Source organism: Eurytemora carolleeae, unplaced genomic scaffold (genome assembly GCF_000591075.1).
Source record: "Eurytemora carolleeae unplaced genomic scaffold, Eaff_2.0 scaffold1, whole genome shotgun sequence".
Classification (NCBI taxonomy): domain Eukaryota; kingdom Metazoa; phylum Arthropoda; class Copepoda; order Calanoida; family Temoridae; genus Eurytemora; species Eurytemora carolleeae.
Genome location: NW_019396081.1, coordinates 183,404 through 211,369, shown reverse-complemented (window position 1 = coordinate 211,369; position 27,966 = coordinate 183,404). Strand labels below are relative to the sequence as shown.

The window sequence follows — 27,966 nt, the reverse complement described above, 5'->3', positions numbered from 1 at the left end:
GGAAATATCTACTTCTACTGAAACTATATTAAACTATATTGTTAAATTATTACTAAATTAAACTATATTACTAAATTATGAAACTATAGGTGTACTGCAGCCAGCTGTAGCTGTGCTGGTGAGCTGTGTACTGTGCCCTATATCATCAATGTTTATTGCTGTACTTGCTGTACTTAGAAAGGGGGTCCGTACTGTCTGGGATACAGGTTTACATAACAATTATTTATATTAATAATATTTTTTTTTAATTAATAATAATAATCTAGTTATGTTTGAACTGCTGATCAAGAAAAGAGCAAAAGTTCCATTTATCGACACCTTCGTTGCCAGGAACCAGTTTATCCATGTTTTTCATAAATGTATATATAAAGTAGTAATCTCTGTTTGTTTGGTTGTCTTAGCATGGGTTGACTTTTATGGTGAAAGTTAAGGTTAAGGACTTCCCAAGCTAGTCTATCTATTTAATGAAACAAGACATTCGTATATATGTTCCCTCTGGTCGGCCAAACGGCTGGACCGAATGGGCTGACATTTTTTTAGGGAACCCAGGAGTATCCCGGGGGGTAAGAAAAGGCTAAAAAAATTTTTTAAAAAATTCCCTTTTTTATTCCACGGGCAACGCCGCGCCGGGCACTTTAGCTAGTAATATATAAAATAGTAAATTTTTATTTAAGATATAAAAATCGAAAAATGTTACGAACTTACGAAGTCTGTTTTAGAAGATTTCAAAGATCTAAAGAAATCAACGGATGTCGGAGTATTTATTTTGTTAATCCCTTCAGAAAGCATTAATCCATTTTTTTGTATTTCGACAGATTAAGTTAACTCCTTGGATGTTCCCCAAAATACTCGTAATTATTAAAAGTGTCCACGATGCAAATCAAGTGAAAGATCAAGTGCTGCTTATTGTTTAGTGCCATTCCAATCAAAAGTCCAGACCTCTGATAATTTAATCATAGATCCTGCATTCTACTTCAAAAGTTATTGATATTAAACATACTTTCTTTATCTTCAAATATGCGAAAGCGTTAAAAAATTGTTCCCCCCCCCCCCAAAAAAAAAGTTGGATAAACTGACATTTTTCCCAGGCGAATATCAGGGCCTGGTATGTCTAGCAGCTATTTCTATCAGGTATTTGCACATAAAGGGACGAAGAGAGTAATTTCAAGTGACCCTCCATGCACAGATGGCAATACTCGATTCACAACGGTACCCTTAAATGCTTTGTCTGATCAAGTATGAATTATATATCAATGTTTATAATCCAGAAAACTGATTATTTTCAAACTTAGTTTCTCTGCTAAAGTGACTTGAAATATCTTTCACGTTAATACGCGTACAGTCCCTTTAGGTTACTAAGTTTTTTTTTTTTTTTAAAGGGGATTTCCCAAAATATTCAGAATTAAAATGAGTTCGGGGTGTTGATTTTTTGCCAAAGGGGGGGGGGAGGGTGCACCTTTCTCCTAAAGAAAAAAAATCATGTAGCATTTGTCCATTATAGAAAGAGAAAAGGCCTATCAGATATAAACTATTTCAACATGGAACCCCATTTCTTTAAATTTTCCTTTTCTTTTTTTATAAAATGCTTTTTTCTAGATAAAAACAGAACAGGCGCTGGTTGCTTTAGAGAGCAAGATGGAGGTGGAGGAGTTGGAGGCATTTCAGGTATTTGGAGGGGTTTTCAGGTAGTAGGAGGGGTTTCAGGTATTTGGAGGCATTTCAGGTAGTTGGGGGCATTTCAGGTAGTCGAAGGCATGCCAGGTAGTTGGAGGGGTTTCAGGTAGTTGAGGCATTTAAGGTAGTTAAAGGGATTCCAGGTAGTTGGAGGAATTTCAGGTAGTTGGAGGCGTTTCAGGTAGTTTGATGTAGTTGGAGGCATTTCAGGTAGTTGAAGGGAATTCAGATAGTTGGAGGGATTTCAGGTAATGTCGGAGGCATGCAAGATGTTACAAAAGTAAAAATTGCACTTTTAAGGAAATTTGACAAATCTCTAAATTAATTAATGACTGATATTTCAGATTGAGATGGTAAAGATGATAACAGCCCCCCAGGAGGATTATAAGAAGTTTATCTCTAACCTCCTCAGCCCTTTTGGGGTTAGGTGAGTATATTAAAGAATATTTTTTTCAGAAGTTTGTATGGAATTTTAGAGAGGCCATGCCATATTACCCCTTGAAAATCAGAAATCAAAGTTTTTAAAAGTTTTATTCATAAATTAATTAACAACACAGAACACTAGATATCGATTCTTCAAGATCTAGGGGTTTTTCGATCACAATAACCCTGAGGCAGAAGCCCAAAGTAGTTACGCGCATGCTGCGTTGAATTAAAAGACAGAGAGAGAGCCTGTTCTACGCCGCATGCGCGTAAGTCATTTGGGCCTCTGCCTCAGGGTTATTGTGAACGAAAAGCCCAAAAATCTTGAAAAGACGATATCTAGTGTTCTATCTGTGTTGTTATTATTTATATTTTAGTTTGAGTAAACCTAACCCTGGTCCATTTAATAAGAAGTTAGAGACAGAAACCTCAAACCTACTCAACAGCTTGACAACAAAGGTTGGTTCAGTGAGATCTATTGAATCTGAGATGAAAAGGAAAGTTGTTTAAAGAGACTGTAAGCGTAATATCAAGTGACCCTCCGTGCAAAGATAGGAATGCCCAATTTACAACGTAATATACACTTTAAACCTTAATCTGCTCAAAAGTTTTTTAAGTCGAAAAGTTTTTAATTCTGGTAGTTTCTCATAAGCAAGAAATGCTTAATTCACTTTAGAAACCGCAAATGAAAATAAGCAAATTAAAAAACAAAAACTTGGATATCTAATTCACACTTGATCAGACAAAGTTTTAAGGATAACGTTTTAAATCGGGCATTGCCATCTTTGCATGGAGGGTAACTTGAAATTACGCTTACAGTCCCTTTAAAGGGACAGTAAAGGAAAAATGAAAGGGGGTATAGCTGAAAGCTAATCACTTTAGCTCTTGATCGCGACCCATGAAAGTCATATCTGATGTTCAGGTCTCGAGAAATTTATATAAAACTGTGTCAAATATATACGAAAATTAATATATATACAATTTTGTATAAAAGTAGTAGGTTTAAACAGATCATATTCAGCAAGTAAGCAACCAATCTGAAAACGATGATATCCCAGAGAAAGCTAATTGTAAATTAGGTTACTTTTATATTTGTTATTTCTATTTTCAAGAGATTTCATTCATAATATTATTTTTACGTCCGTATTACTTGACCAGAAATCCACCAATGGCAGTGTAGTAAAGTGGTCACGTGATACAGGCGGAGACACGTGACCAGTATACTGCTCTGCCATTGGTGATAGTTCTGGTCACGTGATTTAAGTTTCAGATTTTCAAAATTTTACATATATGAATTTTCGTATAATTTTAACACAGATTTATATCAGTTTCTCGAGACAGAAACATCAGATATAACTTTCATGGGTCGCGATCAAGAGCTAAAGTGATTAGCTTTCAGCCTATACCCCATTTCATTTTTCCTTTACTGTCCCTTTAAGGATTGATCTTTTTACAAAGAGTAAGACCAACTTGCAATCTTAAGATCTAAATCCCTAGAATTCAATTTGAAACAAGTTCTCTCAAACCGTTTATCTGAATATATTACATAGCTATGCAAATTGTACATAAAGAGCTTGTTATCAGTTGTAAATTAATATTTGGCAAACTCCTACAGCGGGGCCCATAAAACTGTGGAATTTGTAATCAATGTTGTTTTAAAGCAAAGTATGTTTACCAGTATAAGCTTGTATACACTTCACCCCAATTCTTGTGTTTCATGTTGGTTGGACTATTCCTGTGTTTCATGTTAGTTAATCTATTCCTGTGTTTCATGTTAGTTTAACTATCTAAAATCTTGAATCTATTGGTCGTCTTCCTATTTCACTTTATTGGGGGTCCAACTGTAATAAGTCTTTTTCTTGGAGCGTTAATATTCTAGTTGACAACGGTTGAACCTTTATTATTCAGGTTGAAAACCGGAAAAACCAGTTGAGGTTAAGTTTATCCGAGTCCACCCGGAGTAGGATTAAACTAACAGAACGTGAACTCAAGCTTGCTCTGGGTAGGGGGGCAGCTATGGCACAGGTATGCTGCTGATCTATGTACAGGGTTACCATTAAAGGATGAGACTTCAGAGACGATTGCACAGAATTTGTTCCATTTTCTTATGTTGCGGATTCCCTGCGCAGCGACTGTAAATTTGTTTCTATTTTTCCAAATCATTATCATGATCGAAACCGTTTGATTGAAATTCAAGAGTTGATCAAAACCCTTAGTGCATTGTGTACATATGCAGTTTCAGACATTTGTTCTAAATAAGCTATGTACTATTGTAGCGTACTGCAATGTTATTGTTTAAACCACGGCCCGCTTATAGATATGCATCTATCTACCGATCTCTACTATTCTGGTCCAGCGTACATGTAATTTTGTAGTTTTACAGCTGTTTTTTCTACTAAGACCCTAGATTTGGAAAATTTAAACCTCTGCACTGCGTACTTAAGGTTTTACTTTAAAAATTTTTCATTCTGACTATTGCTCGTTCTATAAAAAATAATTTTTTCTTTTTAAAAAGTTTGAAGTGAAGTGAAGTTCAGGGTCCAAATCAGAGAAGAGCTTCCTTAGATTGTGGGCCCTGGAGTAAGCAGAAATGATTTACCGTACCTAAAATCTTGTAAATATAACACTGCCTCCTGAGAATTGGGTAGCATCTTATGCGCCCTGTTTTGAGATTTCCAAAATGTGGTCTGCAGTTTTCGTACCGTAAAAATTTACTGAGAAATTTGTCTAAAATTCAAATTATTAAAAATAACCAAGGTTGTTTAAATATTTAGTATCTCCGACAATTTTTATGGTACAAAGAAGGAGGCTAAATTTTACCTAGTTTAAAGACTTGTAATGTTTTTCTACAATACTTTATTGACAACTATTAACTTTACGAAAACCAATGACAAATTTATAAGTCCAGTGTCCAATGTCTAACGTACTGCATGACACCCCAGCCATAAAATGACATCAAACCTTGAATATGATATATCCATTCTATTATATATCCATGATTTAAACTGTAAATAAAGGTAAACGGTAAACAAACTTCTGTCCATGTACAGTACAATTGTCTGAGTAGTTTACATTGCTGCAGTACAGTACAGTTGTCTGAGTAGTTTACATTGCTGCAGTACAGTACAGTTGTCTGAGTAGTTTACATTTCTGCAGTACAGTACAGTTATCTGAGTAGTTTACATTGCTGCAGTACAGTACAGTTGTCTGAGTAGTTTACATTGCTTCAGTACAGTACAGTTGTCTGAGTAGTTTACATTGTTGCAGTACAGTACAGTTATCTGAGTAGTTTACATTGCTGCAGTATACTCTTGCCATTATATAAGCCATCTAAGGACTGTACTTAAGGCAGAAAACTTGGATTCGTCATATTTATAGAGTTTCAGGTCGTCTTTATAGTATTATCTTTTGTGGGTAACCCTGTAGTTGAAGCTGATCAAATGGAAATTAGTTTTATAATATTTTTTTTCTTCAAAATTGCTTTAATAAAACACGACTGATATTGAAAATTCAATTTTTTGGAGTTGCCCAATTTAGAAATATAATTATTTGATTTATTTTTCAAATTGATTCAGAGGTTTTACCCTGGTCATGTGATAAGCCGAGAGGGACAAGGATATCAGGCTTTCTGGGAGTCAAGGCAACTCAGGTAAAACTCACCTTAAAGGGATTCTCAAACGTTAGAACTATCGGGATTTTTCTGAAAAGATTTCACGGAGTTTGGTTTCTGTCGTCTTCATTTTGAAATAAAAATATAGATAGATTTTCGACATTGACATGTATACTAATATCAGCTAAAGTGGCCGGCGCTGACCTTGGAATTTAAAAATAAAATCGAAATTTGAAAAAAAAAAATTCGATTTAAAAATAAAAATTTCCATTTTGTAGAAAACAGTTTTGATTTTATTTACCGGGGGTACCCATATGAGTTTTCTCAAAAAATGTCAGCCAATTTGGTCCAGCCGTTTGGCCAGCTATAGCTTACATTTACATATATATGTATATATATATATACATAACTATATTATCCATAGACACATCAAAATATTAATTAATTTACAATTTACATATATATATATTTATTCATTAGTTATCCATAAATCAAATATGTATATTGTACACAGACGCTGACAAGAAATGCCTTTCATTAAAAAATCATGACTTTAAATGAAACATATTTTTTTTAATATGACAATATTTGCGGTTGACATGTAGGATTAATTGAATAGTTGTACTATAGTATTAAAGCTTTATCATAATAAGCAGAACTTAAAGAGAAAATATCTAAAAATACTTAGTAAACCCCCTTTCCCAGGAATTCATGAATCGCAAATTGCAAAACAGGGTGGACTTCTTGCCCCCCCCCCTACACGGGGGGGGGCGAGCCTTCTTAAGGGAGGGTCAAGCCCCCCCTTAATCAGGCTAGGGGGGGTCTTGCCCCCCCCCCCTAGTTGCGCGCCTGTAGCAAAACTATATGCTTTATCTTCTTCTTCATATTCCAAACTTCTATGAGTCCCATTGTTTATAAGATTATCCAAAACAAGTTTGCAGAGTTGAAAAATACTTTTGAATTTGTTGATCAAGGAAGAAAATTGATGATGTTGTTTCAGGCCTGAGGACTGGGTTGGATTGGTTTCTAATCTCTACTCCCAGATCTTTTCTCCGGATTTCCTTTGTCCTTTGCAGGACACGGATACAGTTTTCAATCTCAAGGTTGTATTCTTCAATTTATTGATCAGTGGTAGATAGGAATTTTTTCCATGGATTGATTTTTTGATGAAAAAACGAATTTATGGATTGGTTATTTTTATTAAAAAATGAATTTATGGATTGATTTTTAAAAAGTTGTTTGATTGGTTCAATGATATTGATTGATTTTCTGACATTTTAAAGACTAATTACTAATCAGCTGACGTGTTGGTTGATTATAGGGTTGTTTGAAAATATGCAAAAGATTTGAGTGTAAGCTAAGCTCTGAACATAGTTCCAGAATGATTGATGAAATCATATCTACATTACATGTGTGAAATACTGGGACCAACTGGGTCCGAATTGGATATCTGAATCTAGTCATGTAATTTAATTGGACTGATTGATTGATTGGAGCACTGGAACCTAACTAGATATTTGAATATGGTTCTAAAATCAGATTGGCAAAACTGATTTATAGATTGATTAATTGATTTATTGATATATCTAGGTTGAGCACTGGAACCTAACAAGATATCTGAGATATCTGAATATGGTGATGGAATCAGATTGGCATGATTGATTGATTGATTGATTGATTGCTTGATTGATTGATAAATCTAGATTGATTGATTGATTGCTGGATTGATAAATCTAGGTTGAACATTGGAACCTAACAAGATATCTAAATATGGGGATGGAATCAGATTGACATGATTGATTGATTGATTGATTGATTGATTGATGGATTGATATATCTAGGTTGAGCACTGGAACCTAACAAGATATCTGAATATGGTGATGGAATCAGATTGGCATGATGACCTAGATGTTGCTAAAGCTGTTCACACACCTAAAGGAAATATCAGTATACAGGTATAGAGAAGAATACAGCGGGAACCAGAAAATTGTGGAATGAATGTCGTCTTTGATTCTTCTTTATAATTAAAAAAGTCGATCAAGGTTTAAAAGTTTAAATTTGCTGCAGCTGATATATTTCTAAAAATGTTTAAAGGTCGAAAATTATACGTGCACTGAGCAGCTGATATATGTGCACTGAGCAGCTGATATATGTGCAGTTGATATATGTGGACTGTGCAGCTGATATATTTCTAAAAATGTTTAGATGTTGAAACTTATATGTGCACTGAGCAGTATCTTTAATTTTGAGCGCTTGATGCCCAATGTAAGCACTTTTAAATATGAGGATAAATGCTTTATCTCTCGTTATCCTTGCAGGCTGCCAGGTATAATTTTACCACGGGATTTTGGAATTAAATTAACCCGGATTGGGCTCCATTGGAAAGAATTGAGATAAATGCTTGATCCTGAGATTCATAATACAAAAGTTCTAACTTTGTTCAGAGGCAGAATTAAAAAAAATTGAGCCTGCGCTCAATTGGAACCGGTTTTTTGCAGATCAGTGACGCAGTTTAAATTCTTTAAATTCGGCCTCAGGGCAAGTTTTAAAAAAAACAATCATTTAAGAAAAGATGACACCATGAATTCCACTGTTTTCTGGTTCTCACTAAAGCTCATAAGAAATTTATTTGTCTAACACATGTTAAAATCAACCAAATAAATTTTAAAAACAACCAAATAAATATTAAAATCAACAAAATAAATGTTAAAACCAACAAAATAAATATCAACAAAATAATTGTTAAAACCAACAAAATAAATGTTAAAACCAACAAAATAAATGTTAAAACCAGCTAAAGAAATGTTAAAACCAACAAAATAAATGTTAAAACCAGCTAAATAAATGTTAAAGCCAACAAAATAAATGTTAAAACCAACAAAATAAATGTTAAAACCAACAAAATAAATGTTAAAACCAACAAAATAAATGTTAAAACCAACAAAATAAATTTTAAAACCAACAAAAAACCAACAAAATAAATTTTAAAACCAACAAAATAAATTTTAAAACCAGCAAAATAAATATTAAAACCAGCAAAAAAAATGTTAAAATCAACAAAATAAATGTTAAAACCAACAAAATAAATGTTAAAACCAGCTAAATAAATGTTAAACCAACAAAATAAATGTTAAAACCAGCTAAATAAATTTTAAAACCAACCAAATAAATATTAAAAATAAAACAAATGTTTTAAAACTTTTATTTTCTTAGGCCCCTGTTCTAGACGTTTCTCTTTTTAACCCGATGAAAGGTAAATTTTGTTGTAAAGTATTTTGATTAAAAAATGTCTGTCTAAAATTTAAATCATATTTTTAGCATCTTGTTATAAATCTAAATATGCCTGAGCAGTAAGCATACCATAAAACATTAGAATTAAAAGACGACTTAGGTTTATCTATAACGTGTAAACATGATTAGTCTAGTTATATTCTTTAACCATGTTAAAACCCCATTTTACTCTGATTTGCAAACGATGCTCTTTCTTTTTATATCTCTTCTAGAGATATTTTAGCCCTGATATAAAGATCTTAAAGGAACTGTTTTCGAAAATTTTAATTGAACTTCAATATAAAGAGGAACCGTACTCTTGAAACCTTTATCTGATCAATAATGTAAAAGATAACGTTGTTCTTCTAGCTTGAACAATGTTTAATTCTAATATTTTATTCATTGTTTCTGAAGCATTAAATACATTAAATAACTTTTGTGAATAAACCATAAATAATGAGTTTTCAAAAACAAAAAACATGGATATCTAATTTATACTTGATCAGACAAAGCTATTAGAGGTTCCGTTAAGGGAATAGGACATGCCACTCTTTCGATGGAAGGGGACTCAAAACTACGTTACACTGTGGCGGACAAGTCGTCCTACTTTCCGCCTTAATGTCTGCAACTACTTTCCTTGAAGATTCCAGCTGATAAGCTCATGTGATATTTAAAGTCAACATTTTTTATCTTATTTTCTTAAACACAACAAATATTGTCAAATTACTTAAAAAGAAAAGAATGCAAACTGCCCTTTGAAAAAAACACCCATTTTAATTTTTGAAAAATCAATATGATTTTCATGACAATGACATCAGACATCATGCAGAACATGATAAATAATTTTTTTTATACTGATTATAAAAGTAAATAATTTTAGAATTACATTTGGGTTCAACAATAAACTTTGAAAAATGGAGAAATAATATAAGGTATGTAAATGGTAAATACAAAGCGTCCCATTTCATATTAGATTATTTCCGAGAGTTAACCACGCACCCCTGACCCTTTAGTAAAAGTAAATTCAACCTAAAGTCTAACCGCGTCAACCTTGTTGCTCCGGCTAGTCCTTTTGAGTGTCTGCTTTATTTACCCAATGTCTGGGCGATACAGTAAAAACTAGGACCGGAAAGGTTTACCCGGCTCGAAAATTCAAATGTACTACGGCTGCCCGTGTAACGCCAAAATAGTTTCACCGTACAGAGATATTGAATATTTTCTATGTGCAAACTTTCAATAATGATTCAATGTCCCAATGGGAGCAGATCCAATATGATGTGGGACACCCTCTATCTATAATTGTCTAATTAAAGGATGTAATGCAAGGAAAGTTATTTCAGAAGTGTACACATCTTTTGTACTGCAGTGTACTGTCTCTGGGAGGTAATGTAAACACAAGACAGATGTCAAAGCCTGACATGGGATCCATCTTTCACATAAAAAAATCAATGAAATATTCTGGTCATAGGAAACTATTATATGAATTATCAAACTTATCAAAATTTAATGCTTTTAACCTCCTCGGATATTAAACGAACACTGAGGCATCTATTTTTTGTTTACAAATTCCGCCCAAAGAGGACTGGTTTCAATATGTACGCAGAGTATACACGACCGCAATTAACTTTCCTTGCATTAAACCCTTGGTCTAATTAAAATGTTTTGCAAATATTAAGAAAGATATAATTAGAAACCCCGATATTTTTGTTTACAAACACAGTGTACTGCAGTTTATGAGAAGAATAGATTGTTTATATTAATACCGCACACTGAACTAGACAGAAAGAGAAAGTCAAATTTTTGCGACATTACTGGTGAGACTTTGTGACCTCGTGGCTCCACAAGCATGAGATTAGTAAACTAATCCGGTTAAATATTGGAAATTCAAAATATTTTTTTCTATCTTAATAGTTTTTCAAAAAAGGAGATAATTAATGGGGGCTCCTGATGTATCTTTAGGCAAATAAAAATGCATTATTAATTGAGTAAAGCAGTATTATAGCGAGGGGGGAGGGGGGTTTAAAGATAATGTTTCCTTTTTTTCTAGGATCAATTTTTTTTTTGTAAAAACCAGGCAGAATATTTACTGTAGCTAAGGGCAGAACCTTTCTTGATAACAAAATTCTTTTTAATTTCAGTAAAGTGAATTTAGTTCCCCGTCTTCCGGTTCCACTTCCGGTCCCACATCCGGCACTAGTATCCATTATAATATATAACAGGTAGTTTTTCTTTCTTCCTTCCTGTCCATGTATTAGGTATTATATATGCCAAATAGTTTTATTTTAACATTTCATGTCTTTCCTGCCTTTTCTTTCTTCCTTCCTGCCCATGTATTATATATTACAGGTAGTTTTATTTTAACATTTCATGTCTTTCCTGCCCTTTCTTTCTTCCTTCCTGTCCATGTATTAGGTATTATATATGACAGATAGTTTTATTTTAACATTTCATGTCCTTCCTGCCTTTTCTTTCTTCCTTCCTGCCCATGTATTCGGTATTATATATTACAGGTAGTTTTATTTTAACATTTCATGTCCTTCCTGCCCTTTCTTTCTTCCTTCCTGTCCATGTATTCGGTAATATATATGACAGGTAGTTTTATTTTAACATTTCATGTCTTTCCTGCTTTCTCTTACTTCCTTCCTGCCTATATATTCGGTATGATATTTAACAGGTAGTTTTATTTTAACATTTCATGTCCATCCTGCCTTTTCTTTCTTCCTTCCTGCCCATGTATTATATATAACAGGTAGTTTTATTTTAACATTTCATGTCCTTCCTGTCTTTTCTTTCTTTCCTTCCTGCCCATGTATTAGGTATTATACATAACAAGTAGTTTTATTTTAACATTTCATGTCCTTCCTGTCCATGTATTCGGTATTATATATATATAACAGGTAGTTTTATTTTAACATTTAATGTCCTTCCTGCCTTTTCTTAATAGTTGGATAGATAGAAAGATATGTCTTCTCTGTCTTTCCTTTTAATATTCAAACCTTTCTTTTCTTTTACGTTTCTTTTGTTTCCTTGCCTTTACTTTTTTTCTTTCCCTCTCCTTTTGTTACTTTTACTTTTCTTTTTTATAGTTTCTTTTCCGTTACTTTTTTTCTTTTCCTTTCCTTTAGTTTCTTTCCCTTTCCTCTTGTTTCCTTTCCTTTCCTTTTGTTTCTTTTCATTTAGATCCTTTAGTTTCTTTTACTTTCCTCTTGTTTCTTTTCCTTTCCTTTTGTTTCTTTTCCTATCCTTTTGTTTCTTTTCCTTTCTTTTTGTTTCTTTTACTTTCTTTTTGTTTCTTTTCCTTTCCTTTTGTTTCTTTTACTTTCCGTTTGTTTCTTATATTCCTGTCCTAAACTACTATTTCCTTTCTGTAATCTTGTTCCCAACTTTGTTCCCTAAATAAATGTCTGCAACCAACTTTAGACTCCCAGACTCACTTAACCTTTTATATTTTCAGAGAGGCAGAGAATCCTTTAAACCTTGACAGCAGCAGATCTATACTCAGGTAAATAAAGGGATTGTATATCTATACTCAGGTAAATAAAGGGATTGTATATCTATACAAATAAAGGGATTGTATATCTATACTCAGGTAAATAAAGGGATTACATATATCTATACTCAGGTAAATAAAGGGATTGTATATCTATACTCAGGTAAATAAAGGGATTGTATATCTATACACAGGTAAATAAAGGGATTACATATATATATACTCAGGTAAATAAAGGGATTGTATTTATATACTCAGGTATCTAAAGGGACTGTATATCTATACTCAGGTAACTAAAGGGATTGTATATCTATACTCAGGTAACTAAAGGGGTTGTATATCTATACTCAGGTAACTAAAGGGACTGTATATCTATACTCAGGTAACTAAAGGGATTGTATATCTTTACTCAGGTAACTAAAGGGATTGTATATATATACTCAGGTAACTAAAGGGATTGTATATCTATACTCAGGTAACTAAAGGGATTGTATATCTATACTCATGTAAATAAAAGAATTTTATATATATATATATATATAGTTACGTAATTAAAGGGGCTGGATATCGATGATAAAAAATCCTATGGAATCTTTAAAACCCCAAATTATTCCCCTATGTATGAAGAGTAAAGACTTATTTGAAAATAATATAATAATTTTTACAGATTTTAATTTCATGGTGGAACAACGCTTAAAACTAATATAAAGTGGATGTTCATAATGGTTTGCCTTAAAAACAAACAAAAAACTCTCCAAATTGTTGTTTTTCAGAAAGAGCTTTGGATAACTTTTATAGTTAGTGTTTAAGAATTTAAAAGTCCAACAAAAAGTTTTTCTGTGGTATTTTTTTTAAAACAGATTTTCTAGTGAATTGGTCGGGTACAGCCAACCTATGTCTACAGAATACCTTCTTCTAACTGAGGAGGAGGAGCAGCAGAAGGAGGAGAAGGAGCGGGGCAGCCTGGGGAGCAGGGACAGCATGTACGAGATGGGATCCCTCATGGATTCCCTCTCCCACAGTGTAGAACATTTAGATACACAGGTCAGTTTATGTATAGCCACCACACACATTTTTAGAACAANAATTTAGTGATGATTATGGAAATATTAACAGTGATGATCATGAAAATATTGACAAATTTAGTGATGATCATGGAAATATTGAAAAATTTATTGATGATCATGGAAATATTGACAGTGATGATCATGAAAATATTGACAGTTATGATCATTGAAATATTGACAGTGATGATCATGAAAATATTGACAGTGATGATCATGGAAATATTCACAGTGATGATCATGGAAATATTGACAGTGATGATCATAGAAATATTGATAGTGATGATCATGGAAATATTGACAAATTTAGTGATGATCATGAAAATATTGACAGTGATGATCATGAAAATATTGACAAATTCAGTGATGATCATGGAAATATTGAAAAATTTATTGATGATCATGGAAATATTGACAGTGATGATCATGGAAATATTGACAAATTTATTGATGATCATGGAAATATTGACAAATTTATTGATGATCATGGAAATATTGACAACGATGATCATGGCAATATTGACAAATTTATTAATGATAATGCAATATTGACAAATTTATTGATGATCATGGAAATATTGACAGTGATTATCATGGAAATAATGACAAATTTATTGATGATCATGGAAATATTGACAAATTTATTGATGATCATGACAATATTGACAAATTTATTGATGATCATGGCAATATTGACAAATTTATTGATGATCATGGAAATATTGACAAATTTGGTGATGATCATGGAAATATTGACAGTGATTATCATGGAAATATTGACAAATTTATTGATGATCATGGAAATATTGACAAATTTCTTGATGATCATGGAAATATTGACAGTGATGATCATGGCAATATTGACAAATTTATTGATGATCATGGCAATATTGACAAATTTATTGATGATTATGGAAATATCGACAGTGATTATCATGGAAATAATGACAAATTTATTGATGATCATGGAAATATTGACAAATTTACTGATGATCATGGCAATATTGACCAATTTATTGATGATCATGGCAATATTGACAAATTTTTTGATGATCATGGAACTATTGACAAATTTAGTGATGATCAAAGGGAATGTTCATGCATGTACTGATAATCATGGAAATGTAACAAATTTGGTGATGATCAATGATTATGCAAATGTACACAAATTGTACTCACTACAGTACAATAGTACACTAATACAATAAAACTAAGTTCAATAATAAATAATATTTGCTAGGTCTGAGATAAATGCGGGAAAGTTGAGACAATCACCCAACAATTCGTTTAACGGTTCAAGGTAACTTTTCCAATTTACAGATTTTATAGAACGTTTTTAATTTTTAAAAAAACGTTTTTTTATTAGTCATAATTATTTTATCGATTGGCCTAATGTTCTTATGCAGAGTACTTTACAACAATATTAGAAGACAGCTGTCAACAACATTTTTGGATTTGTTGCAAATAGTTTTTAAAAATACCTATTAAACCCATTTTAATTATTACTGAACGCTCCTTTTAAATAAAACTTTGCTTATAAGAAAACATGGTGACTCAAATTAGAGCTACCAATTATTTTAGCTTAAAAATTCATATTTTTTAAAAAAGAATTTGCACAAATTTTCTATTAATCCGATTTTTAAAATATATTTCTAAAAACAGCTGATTTCTAGATATACTCCGGGCTCAGAGAGACGGGTCACATGTTCTCAGGGGTCACTAGCTAGCGCTAGGAACGGTCAACCTTATCTCAATAAATAGATAGATAGATAGATAGATAGATAGATAGATAGATAGATAGATAGATGCCCAATATTGGTATTTTTTCAAGATAATATATATCCTCCTGTAATGTTGTAATGCAGTACAAAATAATTGGGTTTGGGAATACAGACAAACAATCATATAATATATATATATTTATATAGTATAATTCTTTTTTAATAAAAAATGTGAAGTTAAAAACTGAAATATATATATTTATATATATAATATATGTTTATTATAATTTGTAATGTTTACTGTTTTCATATATTTCCGATACAAGAGTCAAGACCAAAGTGTTAGAGGTTGTTTATTATTTTAGTAAAGAAATAATTTTAAATAAAGAAGGTTACGACTGCAGATTGCAAAAGTATAAAGATTAAAAATTCGGGTTGTTGGCAAGTTTTCAATTATACGCAACCCCATTTTTTAATCCCCATTTTCCCAGTACAATTTAATGTAAATTTTAAACTTATTTTGAGAAGTACATTTTTTTCAATGAATACAAAAAAGTCACAACTTTATTCTTAAGAAGGATGAATAGCTAGCTCCACACAGTGGACTAGGGTCAATTTGAATTCGAACCGGTACGACCCCTTGTACCGGCCCGACCATATCCGCTGTCGGCTCAGTTAATCAACTTTGACGCGCGGCCAGACTTTTTACAGTACCTGGCCTATCATAGGCCTATTTGACTTATCCCATGCACTATAGCTTAGTTTGTTGTGTCCAGATATATGTGGATAGATGAGTTGACCGCTGGTTTAGGATTGCAAGTGCAGAAGATGTAAGATTAGATGACTTCAATGAACCTAAACATACTGCAGTGTAAGACTGTATACACTTAAGCAGCCTACTCTAGTCATCATCGTTACAGTATTTCATCATAATGTTGTACAGTAAACTGTTCACGTAATAAACATACTCTGTACACTAATTCAACATACTGCAGTACAGTAAACTGTACAGTATTTCATCATAATGTTGTACAATAAACTGTACACTAATTCAACATACTGCAGAGCCCAAAACTTAAGACAGGGTATCGTTATGAAAACCAGTTTTGAAACCCGGGTTTCAAGAATGGGGTTAGGCAGTTTTGTGGATATCAATATTTTTGTTGTGAAATATTATTTTATTAAGTTTCTTCATATTCTTCATTTTTTAAAATTTCTTAAATCAAAATCTACACAATTGCCAAGACCCCAAAAAGGAAACTCGGGAGTTTAGTTCAACGATACTCTTTTAAATTTCGGGCTCAGTACAGTAAACTGTACAGTATTTCATCATAATGCTGTACAGTAAACTGTACATTTATTCAACTACTGCAGTACAGTAAACTGTACATTTATTCAACATACTGCAGTACAGTAAACTGTACATTTATTCAACATACTGCAGTACAATAAACTGTACACTTATTCTTCATAGTGTAGTTATGCTGTACAGTGAGCTAACCTATTTTTCTTTTTACATAATAGTTATGCGCACACTGATGTAATATGTACAGTTTCATGATTCTGTACGTACTTATGTAAGTGGATTTATCTGTACAATTTACTAGAAAATCTTAGCCTTACTTTTATACAATGTACAGTGTATGTACAGCAATTAAATAACTGCTTTACGTTGTCATTATTTTTTGTCTTATAAATCTAGCTGTATTGCACATAATTTCAATAATTTTTTCTGTGCACTAGAAAAAAGGAAATTACTTTCTTAAAAATGAGCATTATAAAAAGTTCCTGAAATCATAAAAATGTTTGGTTTGTTTACTCTTATAAATTTTTATCGAAAACCATCAGTATTTGTATCAATAAAGTTGAACAATTGTATCTATATCCAGAGTTAATAAAATGAAAAATGTTGTCAACCCTTTTTATTTTGTTATCCCTCATTATTGGATATTCTTTGATACAAAGGAAACTTATTATTGAAATTCTTTTATTAAAACAAAGTTAATTACTTTTCCAGTGGATGAATAAAATTTTGATTCAGGCGAAAAAGAAAGAGAGCTAAGAAGGCAGCGTTTGTTATTGAGTAGTTTCGGCTCTGCTGTATGCTGTATCCGGAGTTTGAAACCTTCATCCGCAACCTACTCCGTCCTATTCCTCTCTACTCCGTGCTGTATCCGGAGTTAGAAACCTTCATCAGCAACCTACTCCGTCCTATTCCTCTCTACTCTGTGCTGTATCCGGAGTAAGACACCTGCATTAATAACCTAATCCGTCCCATGTCTCTGCTCTATACTGTGTCCGGAGTAAGAATACTGTATTAACAACATAATCCGTCCCATGTCTCGGCTCTATACTTTATCCGGAGTAAGAATACTGTATTAACAACATATTCCGTCCCATGTCTCTGCTCTATACTGTATCCGGAGTAAGAATACTATGTTAACAACATATTCCGTCCCATGTCTCTGCTCTATACTGTATCCGGAGTTAGAATACAGTATTAGCAACATATTCCGTCCCATGCCTCTGATCAAGGCTGTATCCGGAGTAACAATACTGTATTATTAACATATTCCGTCCCATGTCTCTGGTCTATGCTGTATCCGGAGTAAGAAACCTGTATACTAATAACATATTCCGTCCCATGTCTCTGTTCTATGCTATATCCGGAGTAAGAATACTGTATTAACAACATATTCCGTCCCATGTCTCTGCTCTATACTGTATCCGGAGTAAGAATACCATCTTGTGCACATCTACGGTTTGATTCGATATCTCGAGATCAAGCATTGATCTCCATCTTGTTCAGATCTACGGTTTGATTCGATATCTCGAGATCAAGCATTGATCTCCATCTTGTTCAGATCTACGGTTTGATTCGATATCTCGAGATCAAACATTGATCTCCATCTTGTGCACATCTACGGTTTGATTCGATATCTCGAGATCAAGCATTGATCTCCATCTTGTTCAGATCTACGGTTTGATTCGATATCTCGTGACGGTAACACCCTGTATGTATAACTTTAATTGAGGAATCAAGAATTAATTCCTCAGATTTAAAAGTGCCAATATTTGATATAGAAATCAAAAATTCAAGATTAACAATTTCCACACAAAAATATTGAGATTTGTTAATTATTTCTATATAAGAGTGTATTTGTGTATTTGTAAATATTGTAAAATATGTTCACAGGACAATAATTCTGTGACACCCTTTAAACTAAAATAATACATTATCCTGTACACCCTGTAGTTTTCAATAGCTCCGAGTACGTGTTATTTCACTGAAACTGAACCCAGCGTGAACATTCAGATTAAAGATAATTTAGCGTAAGCTTTGCTTCATATTGTCCGTCCCACCAGTTATAATCTATACCTGGAGTTAACTATTCGTTCCACCAGTTATGATTTATACCCAGAGCTAACTACTAGTTTTGATCTATACTATCCAACCTACCACTTCCAATCAAACCCCCAGGGCTAACATCCTTCTCACCAGTTCTAAACTCAACGGATCGTCCAACTAGTTCTAATCTCAACCTATAGCTATGGTCCACTATTCCAAGTACTTCTAATATAAACCAAAATACACCATCCATTTTACTAACTCTATTATGTATTGAGTTAGTTATCCGATACCTGAACCTGCACTGGAGCAAGATATCGTCAGATCAATCTAACCCAAGCCAGCTGCTTAGTTTGCCATCTAAACCCATAAGCAACAATTTGCTTCACCAGTTCTAATTTGAACCCGAATCTGATTATTGGCCTTAGCAATTCGAACCTATCTGTACGTTCTCCAGAGAGGCTAGCTCTCCGTCAGTTCAATTATAATCAGAGTGATTATTCGTCCTACCCAGTTCCAATCAAGAGCTAATTTTCCGTCCTATCAGTTCCCAAGAGCTTTTCAAAACGTACAAAGAGCTATCTCTCCATTCTACCAAGTTTCAGTCTATTCCATGAGCTAACTATTCGTCAGACCAGTATCAATCTGAACCCAGAGATAACTTGCCGTCCTTCCCGGTTCCAATCTAAACCCAGAGCTAACTATCCGTCCTACCCAGTTCCAATCTAAACCAAAATCAGATCATCCGTCCTATTACCGCCTTTCAAGTTCGAATCTGTACTAAAAATCCGTTCTGACAGTTCTAACCTTGAGAATTAACATTGCACCCTGGCCTGCAAGGTATAAACTTTACAAATGTTTTTGTTCGTGTTTTATGATATTTATTCAGAAATATAATTCATATTTGTGATAAAAGCAAAAGTATTTCCAACACAACTTATTTTCCCTTTGTACTTTTATGGAAAATATAGTTTGAAAAGTTATTTTTCCCAATATTGATTTTCCTAGGAAATCTGCTCCTGGAGATGAAGGCCTGTAAACCTTTGATCCTTCCTCTAACCCGGATACAGCTTAAACTGAACAGGAACAAACCTTACTCTTCTGCCAATCCGTCCCACATCGTTTTTCTCATTCAACCATATTCTCCTTGTCCAACCTTATTCTTCTCATCCAACCTTATTCCTCTCATCCAACCTTATTCCTCTCATTCAACCTTATTCCTCTCATTCAACCATATTCCTTTCATCCAACCTTATTCCTATCATCCAAGCTTATTCCTCTCATCCAACCTTATTCCTCTCATCCAAGTTTATTCCTCTCATCCAACCTTATTCCTCTCATCCATCCTTATCCCTATCATCCAACCTTATTCTTCTCATCCAACCTTATTCCTCTCATCCAACTTATTCCTCTCATACAACCTTATTCATCTCATCCATCCCTACCATCCAACCTTATATTTCTCATCTAACCTTATTCCTCTCATCCAATCTTATTCTTGTCATCCAAACTTATTCATCTCATCCAACCTTATTCATCTCATCCAACCTTATTCCTCTCATCCAAACTTATTCATCTCATCCAACCTTATTCCTCTCATCCAACCTTATCCCTACCATCCAATATTATTCCCCTCATCCAACATTATCCCTACCATCCAATCTTATTCTTCTAACCCAACCTTATTCCTCTCATCCTTATCTTACTAGACCCCAATGTTTGATTAAAATGTCGTCTTTTGGGAAGAACTCATTATTATTTACTAGTTACAAATAGGCAGTTTAAAATGATAATCAGCAGCGTATACAGGTGCTCAACTTTTTTGCCATTCCAGGGGGGAAGGCTTAGCTCGAAATCACAATTTTGACATCTCCAGGGTGGGGGGTGGAAGGGGGGGGGCTTAGCTCGAAATCACAAATTTACCTCCGGGGTGGGGGGTGGGAGGGGGTCTTAGGGAAAGAGAGGAGGAGGGTCTAAAAGTCTTATACTAGGACGGACTCAATAATAATTCAAATGAGCCAAAAAATAGTTCAAATGAGCAAAAATATAGCTAAAATGAGCAAAAGAATAGTTCAAATGATCGCTAAAAAAGTTACTCATTTGAACTGTCTTTTTGATTCATTTGAAAATATTTTTTTTGCTCATTTTAACTATTTTTTGCTTATTTGAACTGTTGTTTTGCTCATTTGACCTATTTTTTTGTTAATTTGAACTATTTTTGCTTCATTTAAATTATTTTTTTTGCTCATTTGAATTATTTTTTTGCTCATTTGAAATATATCTTTTGGTTAATTTGAACTTTATTTTAATTTGCTCATTTGAACTATTTTCTTGGTCCTTTAAATTATTTTTATGTTTATTTGTGAAATATTTTTTGGTCATGTAAATTTTGTGATGAAATTATTTGACCTATATTTTTTCATGAAATATAAAAATTTTAAACTGCATATTTAATAGTTCATATGAGTAAATAATGTGTTGTTTGAACTACAGAAAATTACGTCATTATCAGTAGCTAGAATGAACAATAGTTCAAATGATCAATAGTTCAAATGATCGATAGTTCAAACGGCAGTAGTTCAAATGCGGATCCACCAGAAAAGGTTAGATTAAGGTTAGAATTGAAGATAAAAAGAGTTAGGTTTGATTTAAAAAGAATGTAACAACTTAGGGTTGGATTTAAGATAATTTGTAACATTATCTAGGGTTGGATTAAACAGAAAAGGTAAAGATTAAAATTTGGATTAGAGAGGATTTGAACAAAATTTAGGATTGGATTAAAGAGAATATAGAGAACAAAAAAGGTTTGAAATAAAGAGAACAAGGTAAAGGTTTGGAATAAACAGAATAGAACAAGGTAAAGGTTTGGAATAAACAGAATAGAACAAGGTAAAGGTTTGGAATAAACAGAATAGTACAAGTTAAAGTTTTTGATAAAGAAAATAGACTAATATAAAGGTTTGGACTTATTAGAATAGTCAAATTAAAGTTTGAGTTGAATAAAATGGAATAAGATTAAGGTTTGGATTGAAGAGAATAGAATAAGATTAAGGTTTGGATTGAAGAGAATGGAATAAGATGAAGAATAGAGATCTGGAATTATCATATGAATGGTCGGATTCAGAGGTAGAATTAAAACTAATTTCAAACTAATTTATTCTTTCATATCGTTTCCATCGAATATAATTTTTTTTAAATTCATCATATCAATCACAATTATGTATCCACCATTTTACTTGATCCGCCATTTTGCTTGATCCGCGATTTTGTTATTCCGACATTTTGCTTGATCCGCCATTTTGTTTAATCCGACATTTTGCTTGATCCGCCATTTTGTTTAATCCGACATTTTGCTTGATCCGCCATTTTGTTTAATCCGACATTTTGCTTGATCTGCCATTTTGATTTATTTTAGACTGACGATGAACCGGAAGAGCCAATGCCAGCTACCTTTAAGGGAAATTATTCGTCTTGAAATGAACATTTCAAACCATATTTTTAAAACGATTTTTAACAATTTTATTTTTCATTACATTTTTTCACTTGTGATTTCAATTTCGGTGTGCCAAAATTTTATAAATGAAGTTTTGTTAATGAAAAGGGTTACACAGTTTTTAATGAGACTGATAGAAGGCGCTGAACGAAGAGGGAGGGGATATATCTTTCATTCCCCCCTGCACATGCTACAAATGTGCACCGTGCCATCTAAAAACATCCTCAACATTAATTTTTTTATTTGATTTCCTCCAGTTTCTTTTGTTGTCTAAAATTTCTAAAATTCTATATTCTTTGTAAGTTTCTAATCCTGCTTCTCTCTCAGAGTATCTCAATTCAATTAAGTTTAATTTCACACTTCTTTAGAATTTTTTAAAAAGGAAACACATTTACAAAAAGGAGTTCTCATCGTGTTTTAACAGAGGAATCACTAATCAGTAAATTGATTTGCACCGCAAGTGTGCCATGCCTGAAATGTAAAACTTTGGGTTTACTTTAAGTCACAAACAAAATATTTACGACTCTAATTTTCTAGTTCCTTTATATTTAAAACCTGATGGTGTAAACCTTTGATATTTGATATAGCAGAACCCATAGTATGATATAACAAAGTTCATACGACGTCGACATCACGCTGCATATATATAATAATTAGACTATTAGAGTATGAGAAGAGTAATCAGTCTAACACTTTTGAGACAAGAACAAGCCAAAGAAATTGATCGAATCTTTGCTGTAAACTCAAATATTCTGATCTCTATATCTTTGCAACCCAATTTCGCAGACCTTGGATATTTCAAATTATGAGTTCTGTTATGCTAAATAATCTAGGTTTAAAATATCAATGGTTGCAAAGATATAGGAGTTAAAAAATTTTAGTTTGTGGATACAAAGTATAAGTAAAGATTACTTTTAGTTAAAATTTGAAAAATAATTGTAAATGTGCAAAGAAGGTTCTAAGAGAGCGAAGTACTGGTCCCACTAAACGAGGAAGGACGGATAATCAAGAGGTGCAGATTATGGTTTCCAATTTGGTTCCGTAAAAGCTTAATTTACGGAACCTTTCCTGAAGCACTTTTGAAAAAGAAGAACGTAACTGGAAGACATTGAAAACCTTGTAAATATCTATGAAAACCTTGAACAAAACATCGAATCTTGTCTTCACCAAGTCTTAAGAATAAAAAAATCGTAAAAAGATCAGATTAAAACCGAGTCTTGCTTAAACTTAGCTCTCTGCTCGGCCTTTATTTGGGTCTAATTTGGTGCTAAAACAACGGTTTCTTAGGTTTATTTTTTAAGCCAACTTCTGCTACTTACAAAGGCAAAAATAGTAATGATAATTTTTTTAAGTCAAATATTTTATTTAGAATCTGCATTTTCTGTTTTTGACACATCATTAAAACCTCATCCTCGTTTTCACTGGAATGAAACTAGAACTATTTGTGCAAATGACCTGCAAAATATTTAGAAAATTCATTTTCAATCCTAACTAAAAATGAAACCCAAAGTTTTTTTATGATGGGAACTTTTAATCTTATATAGATTGTTTAATTCTTATGAGTTAAACTCAAAGAGAATAGAATATATATTAGAGTGGAATTTACTAGAAAATAGTGTAAAACGGCCATTTTGTTGTACTGTTTCCATACTGCAGGTGTACTTCACATATTTGTGCTATATAACCTTTTGGGCCCTGGAACATCATTTTATAGAAAATCTAAAATTAATGTTAAAAGAACACCAAATCATGGAATAGGCTGGTTTCATAATTGACCAATGATCATTTCACATAGACTCTATGCCTTCCACTTTACAAACGATGATTTACCGTTATAACTATAAATCAAGTGATGTTTTTATTCACCTAATTCATTATAAAGTTTATTAAACAGCTTTAAAAAATTCAAAATTGAAATGGATAGTCTAGGGAACATACTGTATTAATGTACTCTACTGCATATAATTTGTGAACATTTACATGATTTGTACACTTTTAACTCCCTGAAAGGGACTGAAAAAACTCATACCGAGGGATTTTCTAAATTCCACTCTAATATATATTCTATTCTCTTTGGTGAAACTCTTGCTCCCCGAAACTTCAACGTTTCTCAAACCAGTTTTTTATTGGTAAAAAGAAAATAACCTGATCAGGCATATTTCAATATGAATGCATTTTTAACCCTTACTGAGAATAAATATTTTTATCTTTGTAAAAAAATTTTTTTAAATATTATGAGTTAAACTTCTAAATTCAAAAGTTTCAGCCAGTGAGTCTTATATAAATAGTGTTTCTTTATTATAAGCAGAACCCCCTACCTCAAAAACCCCACTGAAAATTATAAATTTCCCCAGACTGAAAAAGTATAAAAAGGCTTTTGACTGAAAAACGTATTACGGTTAAAAACGTAAACTGTAAATTTCCTAATTTTCATTTGATTCGAAAAAATCATAAGTTAATTAATTTTCCTTTTGTGAAAATTAAGATTAAATCGGAACCTTTACAATTTCTAATGAATCTTTTTTCAACCAACTGCAGATGATACAAATGTAAGGGGGTATTGTTCATTTAAAAGGACTGTAAGCGTTATTCTAAGCGACCTTCATACGCTAAGATGACAATTCCCGAGTCACAACGGTACCCTTAAAACCTGATCAATAATATGGAAGAAATGCGCAATGTCACTTTTTTAGAGAAACCACATTTGAAAATAATCATTTTCCAAAATTAAGAGCATTGATATCTAATTCAAACTTGACCAGACAAAGCTTTTAAGGGGTCCGTTGTGAATCTTATCATGGACGGTCACATGAAACTAAGCGTACAGTCCCTTTAAAGGGAGTGTTCGCGTTTAAAGGGAGTGTTTAAGGATGACAAAATTCGTTTGCAATCGTTCTTTTTAAACCTAGGATTATCTGAGTAGAACATTGCAGAGATTTCATAGTTTATCTATATAAAGATGCGTTTAACATTCTTTTAAAGAAATCGCTCGCGAAAAATGAAAGAGGGCATGAGATTAATTCGAAGTTCAAGGGAGTGACTGCAAAAAATGAAAGGGGGTTTAACCGAGTGGGAAGGGAAAAACAATTATCGCAGATTTAAATCCAATTAAATTGGGATTCATCCTATACCCCCTTTTATTTTGTGCGAACACTCCCTTTAACATAAAAATATTTTTAGGAGGAAAGAAGATCTGAACTAGATTCCATTCCCAGGAAAATGATGAAAAGAGCAGACATTAGCAACAAACATAACTTTTCAGGCCTGCAGTAATTTAAGAATACCAACAATAAGAGTGTTAAGCTCAACTGATCTATCATTGGCCATAACATTTGGAATTTAATCAATGAGAGATCGGTTAAATCTATTATTGTCTATTATTGGCCAAAACATCGAGTATTTGATCGATGATAGATAAGTTATGTCTAACCAATCTAACTTGTCCAGAACGTTTTGAATTAAATCAGTAAAATATCAGTTAGATCTAATTAATCTAACTTGGCCAAAACGTTTGGAATTCAATCAGTAAAGTATTAGTCAAGTCTAATTAATCTAGCATGGCCAAAACGTTTGGAATTTAATCAGTAAAATATCAGTTACATTTAAATAATCCACTATGGCCAAAAGGTTTGGAATTCAATCAGTAAGATATTAGTTAAGTCTAACCGATCTAACTTGGCCAAAACGTTTGGAATTTAATCAGTAAAGTATCAGTTAAATCTAACCAATCTAACTTGGCCAGAACGTTTGGAATTTAATCAGTAAAATATCAGTTAAGTCTAACTATTCTAATTTGGCCAGAACGTTTGGAGTTCAATCAGAGTAAAATATCAGTTAGATCTAATTAATCTAGCAATGGTCAAAACGTTTGGAATTTTAACAGTGATACAAAAGTTTTACTGTTTTACTGGTCTGCCATTAGCCAAACCTTGAAGCATTTGATCAATGATAGATTAGGTTAGGTCTAACTGCTGTAGCTTTTCCAAAAACGTTAGAATTTGAAAAATAAGCCTCATCAGTGCGTCATTGGCCATCATGTCAAGCATTTGATCAATAATAGATCGCTTAAGTCAAATTGGTCTATCTTTAGTCAATACTTTTGGACTGGGATTTATTAGGGATTTGTTAAGTCTAACCGGCATATTATCATTGGCCTACATCTTGAATATTTGATCAATGAAATATGTTTTTAAGTCTTTTTATGTGGCTAAAATGTGCTTAATTTGATCAATGAGAGATTTTGCTTCGATCTAATAGGTCTATCTTTGGCCAAAACGTTTGGACATGGATTTATGAGGGATTGGTTAAGTCTAACCTAGCATATTATTGGCCTACATCTTGAATATTTGATCAATGAAAGACGCTTCTTGCCTATCATATTTGGCTAAAACTTGAAATAACTTGATCAAAGAGAGATTTTGGTTAGGTCGAACTGGCCTGTTCATTATTCATTGGCCAAGATATCGAGCATTCAATAATAGGTCAAACTGGTCTATCATCTGTGACCAAAACTTTTGGACTTTGGATTTATGAGAGATTGGTTAAGTCTAACTGGCATATATAATTGGCCTACATCTTGAGCATTTGATTAATAAAAGATGTAGGACATGATATTTGGATTTTTTAATAAAAGAAATACTTTTTGTATAAACCTTTCAATAATTATCTGTGATGTTGTTTTAGTGGCAGGATCTTCACAAAATTCCACAGAAAGTTTGAAAATGAAGTTCCAGGGACCAGAGATGATTTCTGGGGAAACATTCCAGGGCCCAGAAAGGAGTCCTGGAAAGTCTTCTTCACATTTGAAGGAAAAAGGAGAAGGGAAGGATAGGATAAGCCTTGAACCCCTTGACAGTTGCACTCATGGCGAGTAGTTCAGTCAGAATAAAGACATTAAACCAAAAAAAGGCTGGGTAATTAAGGGGGAGGGGGGGTTACCGGGCGGCCGGATGTACGGGGGGGCAGATTTATAGAATTTAAAAACGCAGAATCATTTTTAACTCTTGATGAAAAGCATTTAATTAGAAGTGCTGAAATTGTTCAAGAGTTGGAAAGTAAATGAGTTTCAGCCACAAACTCCAAATTTTCTTATCACTTTATTTTGCAACTCAATGTTGTAGACCTTTGATATTTCTAACGATGATTTTTGTTAGACAACATAATCTTAGTTTGAAATATCATAGGTTTGATGTTTTGAACCATCAGGTTGTAAAGATAAAGGAATAGGAAAATTTGAGTTTGTGGCAAAAATTCAGTTTCTTTCTGAGTGCAGGTTAAATATATTGTATAAATGTGTGGACATTTTTTAATTATAAAAGTTTTAAAAACATCCGCAGAGTCTCAAGAACCAATAGGAAATCAGGAAATCTAATACGATAGGTTTCGTTTAGCCACTATTAAATACCTGACAGAAAAAGAAGATGAACCAGCAAAATATTTAAGCTACTTCTTACTCATTCATAAATTTCCATCCCTGTTAAAACATAACATTAAACAAGGCACAGCTTTTACTCAAAGTTTTTATTATACTTATTTTTTACATTTTATAAAAATTGTCATTTAAGTAAAGATTTTATTTTAACATTTTTTTTCATATTATGTATTGGGCTGGCATTGCAATATTTAACATGCCGATTTGGTTGGGAAAAAAAAAATTTCTTACTTTTGTTCATGATTGTAATTTTGATTTTATAATTAACTAAATAAAAATAAAAAATAAAAAACCAAGCTTTTTTTTGTTAGAAGCTAGAGTTTTACTGAAGCATGGGACCAAGAGATGAAAATTTATCTAGACACCATAATAGGTTCATAACGACTTAAAAGGCACTGAATAATACATTTTAAGTGACCCTCCATTTATAGAGTGGAGTGA

At 32.7% G+C, this 27,966-nt stretch overlaps 2 protein-coding genes across 2 annotated transcripts in view; both read left to right on the top strand.

Annotated features, from left to right (window-relative positions):
* The window catches only part of LOC111716660 (uncharacterized), a 37,101-nt gene extending 22,459 nt beyond the window's left edge, over positions 1-14,642 (top strand). Inside the window, exons 24-39 of the mRNA XM_023492148.1 lie at positions 90-206; positions 267-330; positions 1,089-1,131; positions 1,597-1,665; positions 2,019-2,101; positions 2,475-2,556; positions 4,006-4,122; positions 5,673-5,746; positions 6,708-6,810; positions 7,549-7,662; positions 8,921-8,960; positions 9,858-9,909; positions 11,116-11,196; positions 12,432-12,479; positions 13,337-13,558; positions 14,117-14,642. Of these exons, the coding sequence (XP_023347916.1) occupies positions 90-206; positions 267-330; positions 1,089-1,131; positions 1,597-1,665; positions 2,019-2,101; positions 2,475-2,556; positions 4,006-4,122; positions 5,673-5,746; positions 6,708-6,810; positions 7,549-7,662; positions 8,921-8,960; positions 9,858-9,909; positions 11,116-11,196; positions 12,432-12,479; positions 13,337-13,558; positions 14,117-14,642 (1,835 nt within the window). The remainder of the gene's footprint in view (positions 1-89; positions 207-266; positions 331-1,088; positions 1,132-1,596; positions 1,666-2,018; positions 2,102-2,474; positions 2,557-4,005; positions 4,123-5,672; positions 5,747-6,707; positions 6,811-7,548; positions 7,663-8,920; positions 8,961-9,857; positions 9,910-11,115; positions 11,197-12,431; positions 12,480-13,336; positions 13,559-14,116) is intronic.
* A 3,834-nt stretch (positions 14,643-18,476) lies between these two features.
* On the top strand, positions 18,477-27,005 carry LOC111716591 (uncharacterized). The gene is made up of 7 exons (XM_023492075.1): positions 18,477-19,441; positions 19,610-19,685; positions 21,667-21,727; positions 22,017-22,058; positions 23,047-23,106; positions 25,275-25,356; positions 26,778-27,005. The coding sequence occupies exons 2-7, from the start codon at positions 19,627-19,629 to the stop codon at positions 26,966-26,968; spliced, it is 495 nt and encodes a 164-aa protein (XP_023347843.1). The 5' UTR covers positions 18,477-19,441; positions 19,610-19,626; the 3' UTR covers positions 26,969-27,005.
* Positions 27,006-27,966: the final 961 nt, after the last annotated feature.

Bases quoted from the DNA above. Each gene is read 5' to 3' on its own strand.
- LOC111716591 (XM_023492075.1), top strand. From the start codon at position 19,627: ATGAAGGCCTGTAAACCTTTGATCCTTCCTCTAACCCGGATACAGCTT. The intron at 19,686-21,666 runs GAACAAACCTTA...TTTGGATTGAAG, and splicing joins ATACAGCTTAAACTGAACAG to AGAATGGAATAAGATGAAGA. The intron at 23,107-25,274 runs GTGCAGATTATG...AAATATTTTTAG, and splicing joins GAAGGACGGATAATCAAGAG to GAGGAAAGAAGATCTGAACT.